The 21,387-nt window shown below is 39.8% G+C and overlaps 1 protein-coding gene across 1 annotated transcript in view; it reads right to left on the bottom strand.

Moving 5' to 3' along the window:
* coro7 (coronin 7) overlaps positions 1 to 21,387 on the bottom strand; it is a 189,964-nt gene that overhangs the window by 166,419 nt on the left and 2,158 nt on the right. The window contains exons 2-7 of the mRNA XM_041816981.1: positions 18,329 to 18,425; positions 17,957 to 18,037; positions 17,555 to 17,625; positions 14,722 to 14,908; positions 10,997 to 11,073; positions 2,445 to 2,495 (exon numbers count right to left, since the gene is read on the bottom strand). Coding sequence (XP_041672915.1) covers positions 2,445 to 2,495; positions 10,997 to 11,073; positions 14,722 to 14,908; positions 17,555 to 17,625; positions 17,957 to 18,037; positions 18,329 to 18,425 — 564 coding nt within the window. The remainder of the gene's footprint in view (positions 1 to 2,444; positions 2,496 to 10,996; positions 11,074 to 14,721; positions 14,909 to 17,554; positions 17,626 to 17,956; positions 18,038 to 18,328; positions 18,426 to 21,387) is intronic.

Below are 21,387 nucleotides of genomic sequence, written 5' to 3'. Positions count from 1 at the left end.
GTCTCAGAAGGTTAATTAGTACCATGATTGAGTATAAAAGGATCACTCCTGATGGGCTCAGTTCACAATCAACAATCGTGCAAGATTCTCTAGTTTGTGAAAGAATGCATGGGCAAATAGTCCAACAGTTTATGAACGACCTTCCTCAATGACCAGTTGCAAGGAATTTAGATATATCACTATCTACAGTCGGTAAAATATTATCAGAATATTCAGGAGAAATCTCTACACCCAAAGGGCAAGGCTGAAAACCAGTGTATAAAGCATGTGACCTTTGACCCCTCAGGGGTGCTTGATTAAAAACCTGCATCATTCTATGATGGATATTACAACATGGGCTTGGGAACACTCCAGAAAACCATTGTCAGTTCACACAGTACACTACTGCATCTAAAAATGTAAGATGACACTTTACCGTGCAAGGTGAAAGCCATACATCATCAACATACAGAAGTAGACTTATGATCTGAGATGGACTGACCTAAAGCGGAAAAGTGAGCTGTTGTCTATCAAATTTCACCTTGTTTTTGGGAATAATGGTTTTCTAATTCTCTTGGCTAAAGAGGAAAATGACCATAAAGATTGTTATAAATGCAAAGTTCAAACACCAGCCTCTGTGATGGTGTGGGGGTGTGTTAGTATCCAGTGCATGGGTACATGCAGACATTTTGCAGGAGTTACAACTGCATGACTTCACAGTAAAATAGTGCATGGGCTTTACTGGATATCTCCTACTGAAAGTGCATGGTGCATTTTGAAGATCAAAATACAACAAATGGAAATCCTGCAATGTTGTACATCAAGCAGGAAGGAGAAAAAAAAATTCCAGTCCCTGTTCTTCAGACTCCAGACTCTTACAGAGTGTTGTTTGAAGAAAAGTTGATGCAACAAAGTGGTGCACAAGCTCCTGTCCCAAATTTTTTGAACAAGTTGCAAGCATCAAATGCAGAATGCATGCATATTTTCAAAACAAAAAAAAAGTTTATTTTTGACTGGAGATTGGGAGAAAAGGCTATATGAAGGGCAAAGGACCTGGGATAGTGTTTATGAAGAAAATCTGAAATCTGTGCACTCTTAGTTTTGCAGAGAGTGAAAAAGAGAGAGCTGCTTCAGTGCAGAAAAATCAAGTAGGCCTGTTGAAAAGCAGTGTGTTGAAAGGGACTTCAACACTGACACACCTGATGTAAACAGCCAGGTTCAAACACTGGAGAGGAGCCAGCAGTCTGAGCTCATGTTACTTAAGAAAACACAGACGCACACATGCACTGTACTCACTCTCTGCATTGTGAAGGAAGCGTACAGCCTTAAGTGTGCCACCAAAAAAAAAGAAAAAAAAAAAAAATCTGTACATCCTTTTCACTGCTGTCTTAAAGTCAATGACATCACATACCTGAGAAACACTACTCCTTTCACAAAGGTGTCAAAGTTTGAAAAAACACAGTGAACAACACATTCAACAATGCAGAGACAAGGAGCAGCGAGCATAAAAATATGCAGTCATCCTGTCGGACTTCCATACAGGGCGATGTGCCTCGCAGGTATTTCTGTGGCCTAATATTTAATCTGCTGTGGCATGTAGTGTTTTTCCAGGATTTCTCCTATTTACAAATGCAAGAGCCCATCGCCTTAAGGCAGACATGGGTAATTACAACATCCTGGGAGGTCCAGCACTGAAAAGTGATGAACTTGCCATCCCCTCCTCGACATCTTTATCTTCTCTTTTCTCCCACTCCATTTTTTTTTATTACTTCTGTTGAGAAAAAAAGTCCCGTTAGCGCTGGCCTGGTTGTCATTGGTAAAAGGTTTCAATATGGAAAAGAAGGAGTGGCCCCAGTGGAGAGGTTCATGGTCAAACTGGTGAAGTGTGGGACGTGTAGCCGTGGGAATGGAAGAGCAGGGACCTCAGCATGTGGAGCGCATCCATAAATAAGGCGTAGATGAATCACTCAGATCCGCCAGCGGTGAGCTGAGGGGGTGACTGTCAACATGTTTATCACCACATGTAACATGGAAAGTCGGAAAAAAACAGGAAATGCCAGTGGAGTGATAGGGATAAGAGCAATTTTCCTCATATGATGTTATCTCATCAGATGACATTCAAGAAAGTTGAATCTTTGAAACCAGTATTTCTCTCTCTGCTTCAGTAAGTGTACCTTTTATAGTTCTGCTGTATCCTTTTCCCTAATCCCTAATCTTCAGGCTCATCTATGATGCTCAAAAGACAAAGTGTGCCACAGCGTCTCTCCCACCTTGCCTCCTCTGTGATCAAGTTTCATACAGGTTGACCTCTTGTTGAACAGATTAGGAGTTCAGAATAACTAATGGTGATCAAACACCTCCATACTTCAGAAAACTCGGGGTAAAAGGCCCCGGCTTTCAGTTCTTTTTCAGTGTTTGTGCATGCTGAAAAGCTTTTAGGTAGTTTTGCAGTGGGTAGGACTTACCTGAACAGGGGTCAGCTGGGCTCTGGGGTCAAACACTCTAAGCATCTTATCCTAAAAAATGGAGAAGAAGAAACATTAATTTGAGCTATGAGGAAAAATCTCCATGCCATATCACACTGATGCAGTATTTGTGCAAAAAGAGTCCAACCAAGTATCGATGGCATAAATGAGGGTTGACATTTCTGTATCATAAATCCTTTTTAATAGGTGTTTTTTTTAATATTCTAATATTTTGAGATTGTGGATTTTTTATTTTTATGAGCTGTAAGCCAAGTTAAAATAAGAAAGGCCTTGAAATAAATCATTTTGTGAACAATGAAACTAGAGAATATGGAGATTTTACTTGTTTATTAAAATTATAGGAAAAAATGAATTGTTTTCATGATATTCTAATTTTTTAAGATATACATGTACTGGTAAATGTGTCTTCAGTCAGAAAACACAAGCACAGCACAGTGATTGCTCCAGACAGCAAAACTCTTGCTTCCACTGTGGGTGAGTACATTAAGAAACTAAATGGCTTATGTTTTCTGCAAAGGATGTGTGGTCTTCCGTAAAATTCTGTTATTTTCCACCTCAAAAGTGAACTTTTCCTTGTCAGTGGTGATGTAGTAGCTCTGTGACCCACTGACTGACAAGTGTCTGTGCACTGTGATGTGTTTTGATATTGACAGGATGCTTCGCAATCTTTTCCTGCTGTTGGATCCTTATACTCTATGTTGATTGAGCAGAGCAGAGTGGCACTTCCAACAGGTGCCACAGACAGAACAGAGCACATGCAGTGGAAGTGCAAAGACTGACTGGAGAGTGAACAATTTTCTCTGCAGTAAGCTTCGTGAGTGGATCGTTGTGGATTCGGCATATGTGGAAATTAGAAGTAGCCCGTAGGCCTACTGCCCCCCATCATGCATTCCTGAAGTGTTCCCAGAAAAGTCAGGTCACATTTTAGTCAGTATTTGCTTTAAGTTTAAAGAAAATCCCTCAAACCATTCTTGAGAAACTGTATTTAAAAGCATGGGATGAACATGAGGCCTAATGACCTTGACCTTTGACATCCACAATCTAATCAGTTTATCTTTGTATCAGAGTGGACATTTCTGCAAAGTTTCAAGAAAATCCCTAAAAACTTCTTGAGATATTGTGTTTAAAAGAATGGCCTGGACTCATATTTGTACGTCAAATGTAAAATCTGGAAACATAATGCCTCCTGCTCTGGCCGTCACAGGCACAGAGGTATAAAAATGTGTGAGTTTAGATGGCGGAAGTTCATGAGAGATCAAAAAGCATTTGCAATGTTGAGATTCAAGTTCAAGAAGGGAATTAAAGGCTCCACAGTCAGCTTGATTTGTTTTTACAGAATCTAAAATGAGCGTCTGAGATATGAAAGCTAAAAATTAAAAACATGAATTAAGAGTCCCTCCACCTCAGTGTGACTTATGCAAAGAATAACACAAACTCTCTGAAGTTCTCCCCCATTTATCAGCGTAATCTCTCTGATTCATCTGCAGCAAATACAATCCAGTGACCTCTCTGGGACCCCATGCGTCCTGACACCATCCTGCTCAAACACGCGTTACACATCAGTCACAGCAGCCAATCAGAGAGGCTCCAGCATGATTGAGAGGAAATGGGGCCTAATGGGATCAGGCTGTGACCGGGACATGCGTGTCTGCAGCCGTGTCACTCAATACGTCTGTGTGAGCGTGATCACAGCAGACACGCGGGCCTGATAGTAGGTAATAAGTATGAAGGCTTAGAACGAGCCACGCATACTCTGAACGCTCACATATTTAGATGTCAAAGAGAATCAGAAGGCTGACAGTGACGCAGTCAAGCACCAACTAAAGAGGCACCATGTAAAATTAGCCATTCATAAACTAAATACACCCTTTACAATATCAGGATGAATTCAACGATCAATCAGGGCTTCAGCTTCTCTTCTTTCTGCTTTTCTAAGCAATCAAAGGGAGTATTTATTTTCTGTTTATGAGTTTGAACAGGAAACAAAGGGATTTCCTCAAGTGGCTTTTTTCATGTGCTCACTCTCCGTACACAGCCCACCCACGAATATGATGCCCCCAAGGCCACATCTTCAGGCCTCTGTGACCTGGGCCTAAGCCAAAGGCTCAAGAGCAGTGCCAGAACAGCACAACAACAGAAACACAGGCTTTGAAACCACAGATCAACGCATGAGAGCACACCTGCCTCTTAAAACACCTAAAGCTGGTTTAAACCACCTCTGAATGGAAGAAATTCAACAGATATTGATCTACCGTTTATTCTACAGACTTAGATCAAGGTATTTTATAATATAATGGCAGGTGGAAGATAAAATCATCATCACATAACAACCTCTTTCGAAGGGCAACAGATTAAACTCAGAGATATAAACTCTATCTTAATGTATGACAAAGAAAGAATCAAACCTTCACTTTTAGAAGCTGCAATTGTGTTTTAAAATGATCATAATTATTCTGCTTTCCAAAGTGTATTTTCTGTCAATACAGTGATAAATTTAACATCTGACCATTGCAGCACTAAAGCAAAAACATTATTTAAATGTATAACTGTGCTGTGGACTGATGAGTCCACATTTCAAATTTTTGGGAAATAATGCTTTACTCTTATGCCCAAAGTTCAAAAGCCAGTATCTGTGATCATGTTGGGGTGTATTAGTGCCAATGCCATAGGTCACTTGCACATCTATGAAGACACTAATACGGAGCATATAGTTCCATCCACTCAATTTCCTTTGACAGAAGTACATCGAGCAATAATGGGGGGGGGGGGGGGGGTCCACTTTTAATACTTCAATTATTGGTGTCTTCAGTCCCCAGATGCTTACAGTGTTGTTAGAAGAAAAGGTGATTAAATGCAGTGGTACACATGTTCCTGTCCCAACTTTTTTGGAACATGTGGCAGGCATCAAATTCAGAATGTGAGTATTTTTCAAAATTACAATGAAATCAATAAATATGAACATTAAATAGCTTGTCTGTGTGCTGAATTCAATTTAATATTCAATTTAATGTCCCAACTTTTTTAGAACTTGTATCGTGTCAGTTCATTTCAGACTTGCATTTTGCACAAGTACCAGTCCTTCTTCTTTGGTTTGATGGTCTAGCATTACCACCAAAGTGTTGTTTGTCAAACAACAACACAAGTGAGGAAACTATGTGGCAGAGCAAACACAGAGATGAGGGGCTGCTCACAGACAGATGTGACACACCACACATTCAAAAGCCTAAGACAATAACCAATACAAACACACAGACAACCCATAAACGCACAGATGGAGGGCCAGGGGAGCCATGTGTGCATTTGTGTATTTGTGTTTGTGTGTGCTGAGACAGCAGCTGTTTAATCAAAGTGAGAGAGCCTCACTCTCAAGCTGCTGTTAATGAGTTTCTCTGAGAGTTTGCTGCACACAACTTTCACATGTATGCAAAGGGAAACATGGTCACTGGGCCTCTCCTTGCTCATCAGCAAACCGATGTGCTGCCAATGGCTCGTTCCCAGTCTCCCAGGGTTACCAGTGAAACAGCCTTAGGTAAGGTTGTCAAAATGTAGGTACTTTTGGAGTCTATGTGCTTTAAACAATACAAATGATAAGACATTTGTTATGTCAGCATTAAAAAGTACCGCAGCTTCTACAAATTACATCCATTTCATAAGGCAGTAACATAAGAGAGGAATGAATACAACACAAATTGTAGGGAAAATTGCACCACACTGCACATAATTGTACAATTTAGACAATGTGCTGGAGTTTTCTTGCAATTTTTGATGACTAAATAAAAGAAGAAAAATACAGTTTGTTCTGTAAATATTTCTATAATTCTATAAAATCATTGAGGCTGATTTAAAACAATTCTGCAAAGAAGAGTGGGCCAAAGTTCCTCCACAGCAATGTGAAAGACTCATTGTTATCGAAAAACGCTTGCTTGCGAATGTTTTTGTGTGACAAACATGCAGAAAATAAAAAAATCAGGAAGGGGACAGAGACTTTTTCACAGCACTGTAAATTTGCTGTGAGTTGTGATTTGTATTTTGATGCTGCAGGATCTGCTCATCAGTCTCCCTCTTCTCGCCCCAGAAAATTTAGTTAAAGGTAATATCTCAAAAGACAAATATGGAACACAGTCACTTACAATGTGACTTTCAAATTCCAAGGTAGACTTTTGGACCATAAATCCAGTAGCACCTCGTTTCTGAGCAGCGTACCGCCCTATCCTGTCCATCGTTTGAATAAACACGTGCTTTCCTCTCTCTCTGCTTGTACTACCTGTGTGGATTTCTCTAAAATGAATGGCGCCTTTCTCCCTCCAAGCGTGTCATAAATATACATCTTTCTAGGTCCAAACGAGGCCTGTCATGATTCCTGCTCTTTGGGGTGGTGGTCTCCCCTTCATCTCCCCTCCCTCAGCCTGGCTTCGCCCCAGTGTTTACCCTTTGGGATTGCCGGGGGGATTGGACCCACATGTTGGCGGGCCCTATTTGCTTTAATAAGTTGGATTGGAGAGATTGAAAGGGGCCTTTTGGGTTAAATGACACCAGAGACCAACAGGGCAAGAACCCTGGAGGCCCCCCGACTCTGATCTCGGCTCAGATCCCCTCCCCCTGCTCCCTTTCTTTTCAGGTGCCTTGTTCTTTTAGTCCACGTTTAAACTGATGGTCAGGGTGAGAGTTCTGCCTAGGATGATTATCCTGTCAAGGTGAATGTCAAAACTGGGACATAGCCTGTGATTGGTGGAGTAATTTGTTACCTGTCAGAGCAAAGACAAACAAAGAGGATTGGAGTGACAATCACATTTGTTAAATAGGCACATGTGGGAGATTTTGGTGTCAAAGTTTATTCAAGGGCCAGAAAACTCATCATGAATTGTCTTAAGTATTCACCAGGGCCCTTGGTGTCATTATGGCGTCAATCAGGGTAAAGGTTCAGCTTCAACAAGACATAAATACATTAAGATGAATAAAATATGTTTTTCTGGGGTATATATCCACTGAGGTCTGGGCCAATACTAAGCCCAATGTTAATTAGATCTATTAGTGATGTGATTTTGGGCAGTAAAATAATCATGTTGACACCACACACTTGAGGATCATTCAGAAAAATAGTTGCTGGCAATGAGCCTTCACTTAGGATACGCCCCCACAATCATCAAGGGAGGCAAATCCGGCCTCAAGTCGGGCTTAAAATCCTGTAGTGTGTGGCCAGTCTGAGAAGCCCAACCTTTTCTTCAGGGAGGAGCTTTAAGGTCCAGAGAGGCATGTAGAACTGCTATATTCTTTCTTTCCCAAGTCCATTTAAATCCTCAACAACTCATGACATATAGCTATCACAGTAAAAATAAGAACAATCAACAATACGCCCAGTCCCCTGGGAATACAAAGCACCCACACATCAGCACCAAATCATACAAGCACGATGGTGCAATGCCATTCAATATTTTATAAACCAATATGTCGGATGGCAGAATTTGTTATATGTGGACAATGAAATATATCAAACGGTCAAACATGTAACATATTGACAGCAGGGTGGGCATTCGCCTGCAGCTAAATGCAGGTGCTTCTGAGCAAATGTTTGCATGGTAGAATTCAGGACAAAGCGGTAAAAAAAAAAACAAAAAAAAAACAAAAAAAGAAAAGGTTGAAAATGTGCGGACGTTTGGGTCACTTGTGCGCTAACTCTCTCTTACTAAATGGCATTAACTTGAATACTAAGCCTTGACTCTTACACCTTAACAAATAATGCTGCTTATTAAAATAGAGAGGCTGGTAAAAAAATGTTTGTGGCTGGCAGGTTTTGGATTCCACCAGTCAGTGGCAGGTAGACGAAAATGTTGACAGCGTGGCCACCCATAAGGGGGATAAAGCGTAGCTTTCTGGGGCCCAGCCAAACTGAGGGCCCATGCAGGTCAGAAAAATCATGTTCCATTATTAAGTTACGCTGTGTTATCCATATTTTAGTTTTACCCTGAATAATACCCACTTTTATCAAAGCAACAACAAAGAGTTTTATTTATTTTTGGTTTGGTACAAATTAGCTTTCTTAAAAATGTTAAACCCCCTTTCTAAAAACAGCATAACCTTTACATTGGGAGACTTAACACTTAAGTCAGACTTCATAGCTAGGCCAAAATGTGCACAAACATCAGGGTACCAGAAAATTAAGTAGAAGAAACTGAGAAAACTTTAATAGAAAAGAGCTGAATATTTGTGAAAAGGGACAAAAAGTGGCAAAAATGTGTTCAAAGTGGCAAAAACCAGTAAAAAAGGGTTGAAAGCGACAAAAGAAAGTAGCACTAATGGGTCAAAAAAATGGCAAAGGAAAGTGCTAAAAGGGGCAAAAATTGGTTAAATGTGGCCAAAAAGGGGCAAAAAGGGGGGAAAATGGGCAAAAAAAGGCATAATTTGGAAACAATTTGGTAGAACTGGATTGGAGGTAGCAAAATTGGGTGAACAACAGCAAAAGATGGTTAAAAGTAGGAGAGAGAAATGCTCAAAATGGGCCACAATTGGCAAAAGTGGGATAAATAAGAAAAATATGGCAAAAAAGTGGAAGAACTTGGAAAAGTTGCAGAAAATTGGTTTTAATGTAGCCAAATAGTTTCAAAAACGGGTTAAAAGTGGAAAATAAGGGCAAAAAGTGGCAAAAAATTGTTTGGAGATGCAAAAGGAAGTAGCAAAACTGGGAAACAATTGGCAAAAATGGGCAAAAAGTGGCAAAAATTTGTTGATTTGACCTGAAAGTTCCAAAAATTGGCAAAAATTGGTTCAAAGAGGCATAAAGGGGCAAAAACTTGTAAAAATGGGTCAATAGGGGGAGATATGTTACATTTTAGAATTGAATTAAAAGAAGCAAAATTGGGCAAATAGAGGCAAATATGATAATAACATTGAAATTAGCAATAAGAGGTAGCAAACATGAGCTACAATTGGCAAAAAAGTTGCAAAAAGTGGCCCAAATCAGTTACATGTGGCAAAAAAAAGTAGCAAAGTTAGTCAAAAGTGGCCAGAAATTGGTTGAAAGATGCCAAAATGTTCCAAAATGTGTGTAAAAAAAAAGGGTTTCAAGTGGTAAAAGGCAGCAAAAAGGTTCGAAGAGGAAAAAAAGAATTGGCAAAAATAGGTAGAAAATGTAGTGAGATGTTCTAAAAAGCAGAACGTAAGAACAACTCCGACATCAGACCCAATAAAAGCTTAAACCACTTTTCAGATCCAAAATGAGAGAACTGTCAGCCAGGATGCTAGAATTAATGCTCCTGATCCAACACGTGTGCATTGATACCATCAATAAATCATAACTGGGAGGGCCCATCCTCTGGGTTTTTCAGGGGCCCAGCCAACTCTATGGGCAGGCCTGACTGACAGGTCAATATATCACTATTTGCAACACTACAACTAGTGCCGCAGAAGGAAACCAGTGAGGAAAATCCACCACAATACTGAACCATCTGTGCTATAGTGGGTGTGCATGCTCTGTGTGTGCTTTTGTGCATGGTATTTCTGTTGAATCGTTAACCTTTTGTTATTCTTTCTTGCTGTAACTGTAGATGGAGTCAAGAAAATTTCCCCAATAAAAGTTAATTTCATCATAATGTCACCTTAAAATAAACTGGCAGCTGCAATCAGTGAATGCCCAATTATTTTGGTGTGGCCTGATATCCGTCAACAGTGAAGTACTAGCCGATATTTTGTGCATCCCTAATGTTAACCTCCTCTCATTAAAACACCTCCAGCTCTTCCTGTAGCCCAAATATACCCATAAAACCCAACTTTTGCTGCATCCAGCTCATAAACTCATACCACCTCCCTCCTTCCTCCCACTACATAAAATTATTAACAACCTAATGGAAAGGCCTTCAAGCTGTGTGATTATTTCCTAATGGCATAAATGCATAACATTTTCTCCCTCAGCTTCTCCCTTTATGCTGCATGAATTTAAAAGACCTGCTGCAGAAGAGTGAGAGATTTAAGCAGCATGGACGGCCTGTGAGAGACCAAGGTTAAGGGCTTAGGTGAGGTCAACCAAAACAAAAACCCTTAGAGATTTATCCTTCACACACAAACCTTTGTTAGAGCCTTAATTAACGGCGTTCAGCTATGACCTGTATCAGCAGTGGCAAACACTTGTTGCTTCGTCATCACTTTTACAGTTTTAAAACAAACCAGCTGTTGTTCTTAATGCTGCAGGGCTTTCTGAGTTGATTCTTTTTCCCCTCTAATGTTCTGATCACTAATACCTTTTTCAGTGTCTGATGTGAGCCCTGCCCTTTTATGAGTGACACACTTGTGTAAATTTAATGAAATAAACACCAAATAAACAAACAAGGAGCCACAGCATCCAATGAGGTCATGCAGTGCTCAACATGTGCCAATAGCAACATCTAGTGGTCACTCTGTGTAACTATAACCCTCAAACCACACTAAACAAAGGATTAAAGATGTAAATGTGGAAAACTTTGCTTTATCATGCTTCAGATAGAAGTGATGCAATGCAGGTTATTGCAGTCTTTGTGTGGTGTTGTGTAAGTTTTGGTCACCTTGCAGGAGGAAGCCAGCAGGGACCCGTCCTGTTTCCAGCTCAGACTCTGCAGCAGGTCGCTGTGCTGCTCCAGAACTGCAGACATACACAGTATTTGGAGAGGGAGGTGAGATAAGGAAACCAGTGAAGACATAATGTATAAGTATTAAGCAAGAATATCTTGAAAAAGGTAAAAATAAATAAATAAAGAGAGAGAGAGGGAGAGAGAAAATGATGCAACACAGTATGAACTAGGGTTGTCACAATATCAGGATTTTAAACTTACAATATGATACAAGCAAAATCAAACGATGCTGACACCTGGTTTTATACCAAGGCAAAGAAAACAGAACTACAAAGCTCAGGATAGTGTTTTTCCTTATCAAAACTTACAAGCAAACTCCAACATACTATCTAAGGCCTAGTCCATACATAAGCAGGATTTTGTTGTATAGGTTTCTCCTCTGTGTGATGTCATTAGGGTAGGATGTTATCTCTTAGGTTTACATGTCAACAGTGCATGTACAAGACACAAATCAGCATCTGTGGATCTGGTTCTGATGAAATGGCTAATAGACTAACTTTTGAATTGAAATTCGTCTGATTTCTGATTTTTTTCTTTCTTCTACCATAGTACCACAGACATGTATCCTATTTACGCTTTCATTTGTCTGATATACTAATAAATGCCACAATCAACACTACCCTCACTCATCTTGTTCACAAGGCGGATTGGTGCAGCATTAGCAGTTTTGCAGGTGCTGAACCGCTCACCTGTGGACATGAACTCTGGGTAATGACTGACAGAATGAATCCCAGGTTCAAGAGATTTAAGAGATTCAGGAGGGTGGCTGGGCTCTCAGCCTTAGAGATAGGATAAAGACCTTGGACATCCGTACCAAACGTGCTGCAAAATTGCAGGCACTACCCTTAGTGACTTGACTAATTTGGTCAAACTCAGAATTCTCAGAGATGCCCAGTGAATCCTTGACTTAAAAGTGCTAAAAGGGTCAAAAATTGGTTATATGTGGCCAAAAAGTGGCAAAAAGGGGGGAAATGGGCAAAATGAGGCATAATTTGGAAACAATTTGGTAGAACTGGGTGAAAAGTAGCAAAATTGGGCAAATACCAGCAAAAGATGGTTAAAAGTAGGACAGAGAAATGCTCAAAATGGGCCACAATTGGCAAAAGTGGTCAAAAAGTGGCATATATAAATAAAAAATGTCAAAAGCAAGTGGAAGAACTTCAGAAAAGTTGCAAAAAATTGGTTTTAATGTAGCTTAATAGTTTCAAAAATGGGTTAAAAGTGGAAAACAAGGGCAAAAAAGTGGCAAAAATGGTTTGGAGATGCAAAGGGAAGTAGCAAAACTTTGCAAAAAAAAGTTGCAAAAATTGGTTAAAGTGACCTGAAAGCTCCAAACTTGGCAAAAATGGGTTCAAAGCAGTATTAAGGGGCAAAAACTTGTAAAAATGGGCCAAAAGGAGCAAAAATGTAACATTATAGAATTGTATTAGAAGTGGCAAAATTGGGCAATAGCGTCAAAAATAACAATGTAAAAATTGGCAATACGTAAAGGTAAACATGAGCTACAATTGGTAAAAAAGTGGCAAAAATAGGCAAAAAGTGTCCCAAATGAGTTAAATGTGGCAAAAAAAGAAAAAAGTAGCAAAAGTTCTCTCCTGAAATAAAGGGCAGACTGAAATGTCCCTTTGAGATAATAAAGATATTGCTGGCATTGTGCCAAAACCTTGTATCTCCAATTTTAATGATTTTAATGTTTCTCACAAATCAGTGCCTCTAGCCACCTTTTACATCTGCCAGTGAATTAAAATAAATTTTATAACTATAAAGCAGTGGTTTGCAACTGGTCTAGCCTAAGAACCCACCAATATCTTGGATGACAAATCACGACCCAAATTTCCAAAAATGTTCAACAATGCATAAAAATGTTGCATTTAAGATATTGGATGGCACAGGATTTATGACAGGAATAAGAGACAGGAAAAAACTGACATGTTTTACACCGCCCCCCACACACACAAACACACACACACACCCCCACCCACCCATGATAACATGTAAATATTAGCCAATTTTCCAGAGATCTTGAGAAATTATTTCATTAACGTGGTAAAAGCAGCTGTTTTATTGCAAGAATAGAAGATAAATCAGTTGAAATATTGATAAAATATTTAAATTTACCCATTACCACAAAAAACAGAGTTAAATAAATGGTACGGTTGCATGTTCATAGACTTCTGCCACCATTTTTTTCCAGACATGCATTCATGGCCCACTAAAAACTGCTCCGCAGCCCACTTCTGGGTCTCCACCCACCATTTGAGAACCACTGCTATAAAGCATGTCATTCAGTGTTAAATTTGAGAAATAAAGATGCTTTTTCTTTCCCTGAAAAATGGTGATTTTAGAGATACAAGGTTTGGCCCAACTCAAGCGATATCCTTGATCCTTGATCCGCCCCTGGTAAGGTCAGCGACTTTGGATGAGTTCTGGTTAGGGTTGGTGGGACAATTTAAAAGAGGAGCTGCCTTGCCTGCATGGTGCAGGGTAGACTACTGTTGATAAAACACATTCTTGACAGCACAGAACAGTGTGTTTCTGCACTCTTAAGTGGACAAAGGTGTTTTTGAAAATGTTTGTTGTGAGGATGAGATTATGGGGACTAGGTCTGAACTACACAAAACAAATAACCATGTCCAGCGTTTCTGTGCAGGAGTTTTCTTGCAATGTTTTAACAAATTCATTCCCTTGCCTAACTGTCTAATGGAATAGGTGAAGATTTCAGCACTTTTAAATAATACTGATCATTGAAATTAAAGACATTTTATTGTTTTAAAACATGTGGCATTAAAAAGCATTGAAAAAGTTTGACAACCTTAGTGTTAACACAGAATGACAGCACATGTACGGACAAGACACAAAGAAAAAACACAAAAATGTCAGAGGGAAAATGCAGGGAAGAGATGAAGCCATAAATCAAGCTCCAAAGTTATTAAACACATAAATGATATGAGATTACAACTAACATCTAATCATACAGAAGAAATGAAAAGCATGATATGTACGAGGCAGCGGTACTGACAGTGAGCACAGCATGTGTGATTTTTCACATAAAAAAGAGGAAAGGTGCACTTATTACACACAAGACATAACTCAAACCAAAACCCAACTCCACCCACTCATTTAAACACACTTGGTATGTCCTTCGAATATTGTCCCGGTCACATATTAATGAGGGATGAGGGTGATGAAAGCTGGTGTGTGGGGGCACAGCGGAGCGCATGAGAAGTTGGATGAGCAGTGAGAAGCAGCCAGGCCAGCTGTCATGGGCTTTAGGGAGGGGGCAAAGTGTTCGTGGTTTGGGGGGGGGGGGTGATGCCAGAGGATAGTGAATACATCCTGAGGCCAGTCTGTGGAGACTGGGAGCAGGACTGCAAACCCAAACATTACCTCTGCTGCTCCGGCACATAGACAGAGCCACAGGGCTGTAAAACGTAGGCAGTGTCAGTCAGACAGTCGCCGTCAAACACAAAAGAAGCACTTCACTCAACTCCAAATTTATAAACTCATGAAACAAAACCAAAGAACTGAAGACTAACTGACAGAGACTGAAATGTTAGATGTAACAGACAGTGCATGATGTTCAACAAAGACTTGGACAAAATTAATTTCAAGGTTTAAATCTTAAATGAACATAAACATCTTTGCGCTCGCTTAGCTACCTGCCAGGGGTGCATCCGGGCGGCTTGTGTCCCAAATCAGTGGGGACTTCTGGGAGCCGACAGCCAGCAAGCCAGAGGAGGTAGGATGGAAAAGCACCAGCTCCAGCCTGCCTTGACCTGGATGCAGTGTGAGCTCTGGACCGCTTGGCTGCTGCAGCTCTGGATCACACAAACGCCACAGCTTCACCTGAACACACAGACGGAGGGAAATCACTTCACCACACCTTAAACATTCAGCCGCTCTACCTCCTACTGCGGTGGAAATCGTCCTCAAATCTACGAGAGTTCCTGCTCCTTTGAACATAAAAAGAAATAGTTCTAATGGTTCTGCTGTGACAGCTGTTCTTTAAAGCCACATCAGACAAGTCAGCTGGTATTCCTGGGTATAACGAGATCATTTTAGTCAGTAAAAACACAGTCCCTTGATCAGATTTCACAAGTTCACTCATTTCCACTCTAATTTGCTTTCTCAAGGTTGCACAATAAGTGAAACAATATTGCCTGCTGGCAAAAGATGAGAGGAATCAGACGTGTGCAGCAAATTCCAGGCACTGCAGAAAACTTTGGTGTGGCAATAGGTGTGTGTGTTAACTCCAGTAGTGGAGGTAAACCAAGCTGCTGAGTCTGAAAATGCAGAGCCAAACTCAGCAGATTCCTGTAAGCAATGGTACGTGTGGCTGAGGAGAAAGTGCTGAAACAAGAGAGTCTTCAAAAGGTTTGAATAATAAAAAAAATGAGATTCTTATTGAACAAAAAGCTGGACCAGTAACAGTAACTAAGGATGCCCCAATCACATTTTTTCCCTTCTGATAAGAACATGATCATATTTTGTGCTTTGTTTTAGCAGCTGGTTTAGCAGTTGGTCAGTCTATTTAGCTTTGTAGCGTACTGAATCCCCCTAGAGGGGGCAGTAGAACCTGATACAGGAGCACTAAAGTCATCCTTATTCAGTCAACAGCATGCTTTTACTTATGCCGTTTAACAGGGCAGTACAAAAAAAAACAATAAATCAATTTTATTCATGAATTGCATTAGAAGAAAATCTACATCAAAGATTTTCTATTCAACTTTCTCTGCCTTTCCCCCTAGCACTCTGACTGGTTGAGAGTACAGGCAAACTGGTTTAAAATGCCTTGTCAGGATGAACAACATTCGGCTCGACTTGCCTTTTTTTGCTCTCCTTAATGCACGCATAAATACATATATGCATGGTGCATGTAAGAGCTGAGGCAACTTTCTATGTGGCCTGTACAGTAGAGCTGGCTGAGACCATTCAAGCTTTTTCATTTCTTTATCCACTTAAGATCGCCTTCTGCTATTGATATACCAGCTGTCAATACCTGCTTTTCTCTACTTCTCAGGTTGCAGTGTAGACAGGAAAAAGAAAAACAATCAGATTTGATATGAAGACTCAGAGATTTTATTTTTAGGCTAGTTTTAGTAATTTTCTTTTGAATAAATTAATGCATTTATTAAGAGTCCAGAAGAAATTTATTAAGCCTTTTCTAAAAAGAGCAAACATTTGAATAAATAAAAGGTAATAATCAATCATCAATGCGCATTGACGCAATTATTTTTATACAGCTAGGAAAATAAATTTCACCTCCAAATAACTGTGTTTATTACAGTTTTTCACCAAAACATCATTTTTTTAAAATCACATTTATTATTTGGCTGTCAACATTAATGCATTAAATGTGATGCATTAAGGGTCCATGACTGGTGAATTAATGTTTTTAACCTTATGCTTTATTGTCCCTTTCAGCACATTTTGATTACCCACTGCAGCGTCTCCCTGCAGCCACAGTGATGGAAAATGACTCCACTAGTGGGCAAGTCAAAATTTATCTACACTTTGTGTCAGTAAACATTTCAATTTTTAACGTTCTCTTCTTTTCCATTTTTCTATTTCTTTGTATGTAATGCACTTTATGCAACATTATTTTTGATAAAATATGCTACACAAAATTGGTTGATCAATTTTCAATTGAAAACAAGTTCAAGTCTCAAAAATTTCTAATTTTCCTTCAAAATAAAAGGTCTGCATTCAAACAGGAAACAAATTACCCTTAGTTTTAGACAGAACAAAAATCCAAAATGAAAGAGAAAAGTCATTAAATCAAAGTTGTGAAATTTCACATTTGTGGCAATCAACTGACAAAATCTGACATTTATTGCTTGACAGCCCTAATTTACACACACCCCAAAGGTGTTTTGTCGCTTCTTTTAACAGCGAGGTTAGGTATATTATAATGTGAACCACATCTCACCCTTCAGTTAGCTAACTAGCTTTTATCCTGACTGGTCCAGCGCGGTATTCAACAAGGATTAATATTTTTAACTAATGGGAGTTGCATAAAGTTTGGGCGATCCTACCACAGCTCCTTTCAGTGGAGGAGGAGGAGAAGTTATCAACAGCAGCAGCAGCAGATGAGGCTACAGAGATTTTCCAAGCCAACAATCACGGGTTCTACATTTCGATTTAGTTTGATTCTCAATGCTAATGTGCTTATCATCAATGAAGGCATTTCAATTAGCCTTTACAGTATAAAGGCAATGCACATGCAGTGCTTCTCTCAGCCGAAGACACCAGAGTATTAACCACAGGTGATTGGTTGTAGTATTCATGGACTAGAAGTATTAAGACGGATCTATTGATCATGTACTTTTAATTAAAACAGGGCTGATAATTATCGGCTCCTGATCAATCAGTGCATCTCTACCAGGGACTAAAAAGGCCAAGAGTTTTGATAAGTATACAATAATAACACAAGCACAATTGAGATGAAGGAAAGATATAAAAGGAAAAGAAAGAGTGAATGAAAGAGCTCACCGTTTCATCATTGGAGCTCGTTACCAGGAGACTTTCATCAAAAGGAGAGAAGTCCATATCAGTCACCAGATCTAGCAGAGAGGACAGACAAATTAAAGCAGATTTTAGTTTTAATATTAATTTAATTCAGTTTCTTCACAGTCAACAACTTCTAAAACCATTGTCAAATCCTGTTTCTAACACCTCAAACAAATACATATCCTGTATTACTAGTGAAGAAATTTTCCATATCAATCAAGTTTATGTATATTCAATTATTTCTGAGCAAAGTAAAATTGCCTTTCTTGAGTGATATTCAAAGACACAAGAGTTTTCTTGAGGGTTGGATTGGTTATGCAGAAGAAAAGTGGGGCAAAGGGGAAAAGAGGAAGACTGAAGGGGTGCCAAAATGAAGAGCAGTACCTGAATGGCAGGACATCTGAGTGACCGTCCACTGGCCATCTGCACCAGGTCTGACTGAGGAAAGGCCCAGCATGCCTCCACCTGCAGAAAGATGCAGAGAAAATCTCATCCATCATTCTTCCCACAGAGTGTGACTTGTACTTTAGTGTTATATTAATGGAATACTAATAACTTCATTAATAAAGCACTTTTCAACCACAAGTTACAATTTAATCATGCAAAAAATACGAGCAAATAGGCAAATTATAAGGGAAATACCTCAAAAAGAGTAGAATAGCTAAAGCCTGTATCAATTAAACATCGTGGAAAAGTACAACTATGAAAAAAGATGAAAAGAACAAGTACATGACGATGACATGTTTATGGCCTTACCAGCCTGCTCCGCATTGAAGACGACAAGTTTGGAGCTGGCTTTGATGTGATTCCCCTGAGAGGAGAAGGAACCAGCTCGGACGTTGTTGATCCATCCCTGGTTTTACAGACACAGAAAGAACTTGTGAGGAATAAAAACAAAGGATGAAGTGCTGAAAATTATTACAGTATCATGGAGAAGATAAATAACAGGATTATTCCATGTAGAAGCAGAAAAAAGAGTATTTTTTAAATTATTTTAACTTTTTCTTATTTCAGATCTATTTTGAAGGACTACAGCCTCAGTACACGGTGTATGCAAACTAACAATTAGGTCGCCAGTGTTTAATCTGATTTTAATGCTGGTATGTTCATTTAGTTTGATTCAATTTTGAAGATGCTAAGTATTACTTTATTTATAGTCATCATGTTATCTTTGTAATATGAGACATTTGTCAGTAGGAGTCGACCTTTTTGGACCAATATTTAGAATCTCTATGCATTAAAAAAAATTAGGGATGCACAATATTGGGATTTTATCCTAAATCTGATATGCCAATATTTACAAATTCACTTTCATAATGATATAGATATATAAATGGACTTCAGACCCAAAACATCAGTCCTGAAAACACACTATAAAATGTAAGGAAAGAGTATCCATCCATCCATCTTTTTGTGCTTATCAAAGGTCGGGTCGTGGTGGCAGCAGGCGAACCACAACGTTCCTCTCCCCAGCAACGTTTTTCAGTTCTTCCTGGGGGATTCTGAGACGTTCTCAGGCCAGATAGAATATATAACCCCTCCAGCAAGTTCCGGGTCTGCCCTGGGGTCTCCTCCCAGTTGGACCTACCTGGAAGACCTCCACAGGGAGGGTAACCAGGAGGCATCCTGATGAGATGCCTGAGCCACCTCAACTGGCTCCTTTCGACACAAAGGAGCAGTGGCTCTACTTTGAGATCCCTCTGGATTTCCAAGCTCCTCTCTCTATCTCTAAGGCTGAGCCCAGACACCCTCCTAAGGAATCTCCTTTCGACTGCTTATATCCGTGACTTCATTCTTTCAGCCATTGTAAAAATGACCACAGATGAGGTTTGGAACACAGGCTGACCGATAAATTGCAAGCTTTGCCTTCAGAGAATTGCCACCTTATCATGGTGGAGGGGTTTGTGTGTCTCAGTGAACCTGGGAGCTGTGTTGTTGAGGGCATTAGCACCATGTAGGGTAAGGTAAATTGGCCCAGTCAAGGAACGATTCCACAAACCCTCATGAATCTGAGACCATGTACAAGGAACTAGACACATCTGCACAAAATCCACTTGCTGCACTGAAAACAAATCAGCAGAAAAATACAGTTTGTCTGCCTCATGTTGACTAAACAGGAAGGATTCTAGCTGTGAGCGCTCATACATAAGTGCTTCTGAATGAGCCAGTGTTGAGGAAGTGGAAGGACTCCCTGCATTGCTCAGCAGACATCTTAAAACCTCTTTCATAATATTAACGAGGCAGCAGCAGTGAGAGGACAGAGTGTCCAATGTGCTGCTGTGCTGCTACTCTGAAACTGATTTTGCTGTTCAATGGGCTGACTATGGAGCTACACAGGGCACTTCAGAGCTGAAGCAGTTTGGGAATAGTAGCTTCACTTTTGCACCCATGCACTTCAATGCACTCGTACAGATGTATGCATGCATTTAACTGATTACATGTTTTGCATGTGAATCTGCAAATGAAATATGTCTGTGGTGTGACCGAGGCTTGCATCAACCAGTGACCCATCATTAGTCTTCAATATTTAACATTAAAGTCCACATAAAAAAAACCCAAAAATTAAAGTATTAAGACCATTTAGCTTTATCTGAATGTTCCTACATTATAAAATGGTTGGATTCCTTCATTAAATCCACTTTGATCATCCTGTACAATATGTGGACAAAAGTACCTGGCCACATTACTGAATTTGTGTTTCAATCAGACCGGTGCCACAGGTGTATAAAATCAAGCACCTAGTCATGCAGTCTCTATTTATAAATATTTTGCACACAAAACATGTTGTTCTGAAGATCTCAGTGACTTCAAGAGTGGTACTGTGATGGATGCCACCTTTCCAATAAGATGGTTCATAAAACTTCATCCCTGCTGGATACCCCACAGTCAACTGTAAATGATATTATCAGAAAGTGGAAGCATTTAGGAATAACAGCAACTCTGCCACCAAGCAGAAGACCATGTAAAATCACAGAGCAGAGTCAATGACTGCTTAGGCGCATGGTTCGTAAAAGTCACCAAATCTCTGCTGATTCCAAAGATGAGGAGTTCTGAACTTTCACTGGCATTAACATAAGCACAAAAACAGCGCAGTTTCATGAATAGGTTTTCATGGCCGAGCAGCTGCATGCAAGCCTCACATCACCAAGTCCAATGTTAAGTGTCAGAAGGAGTTGGTCAGGCCCCAAAAGTGTGAAGATGTGTCATAAAGTTTATTGTATGTAAGCCCTAAGGGGACAAACATACATGTATTCTATAGGTTTCACTGTGATGATTAGTAAACTTCAGTGTTTGTCTCAAGATTTCAACTTATTCATTTCTTTTTCTTTGAATAACAAGCAGGTCTGTCCCAGATATTGATGAAACTGCTTATGAATTTACCAAATGTCCATGCTGTCTTGGGAAAATGGGATAAAATGAAATGCATGCACGCATTTCCTTCTGTAGTGATGTTCTTTTAAAACATGTGTATTTTGTTACTATGTTGTGGGTCCAAACCGTCAAATTCTTTATTCTATAAATTTCGAGTGGTTGAAAAATTTCAAACGTTTGGGTCACGATTTCTCTTAAGGAGGCGGTGGTGGGTCCTGATTTCCAACCATTTGTGAACCACTGGTGTAAAGCACACCGACACTGGACTGTGGAGCAGCTGAGACATGATGGAGGAATCATGCTACTCTGGCAGTCACATGGGTGAGTCTGAGTTTGTGATGCGGGGAATGTTACCTTCTTGGCTGCATTGAGCCAATTGTGAAGTTTGGTGGAGGAGGGATAATGGTATGGGGCTGTTTTTCAGGGTTTAGGCTACGCCCCTT

Source organism: Cheilinus undulatus, linkage group 21 (genome assembly GCF_018320785.1).
Source record: "Cheilinus undulatus linkage group 21, ASM1832078v1, whole genome shotgun sequence".
NCBI classification, from domain to species: Eukaryota; Metazoa; Chordata; class Actinopteri; order Labriformes; family Labridae; genus Cheilinus; species Cheilinus undulatus.
Note: the sequence above shows the minus strand (reverse complement) of the source record. Positions and strands in the feature narration are given on the sequence as shown.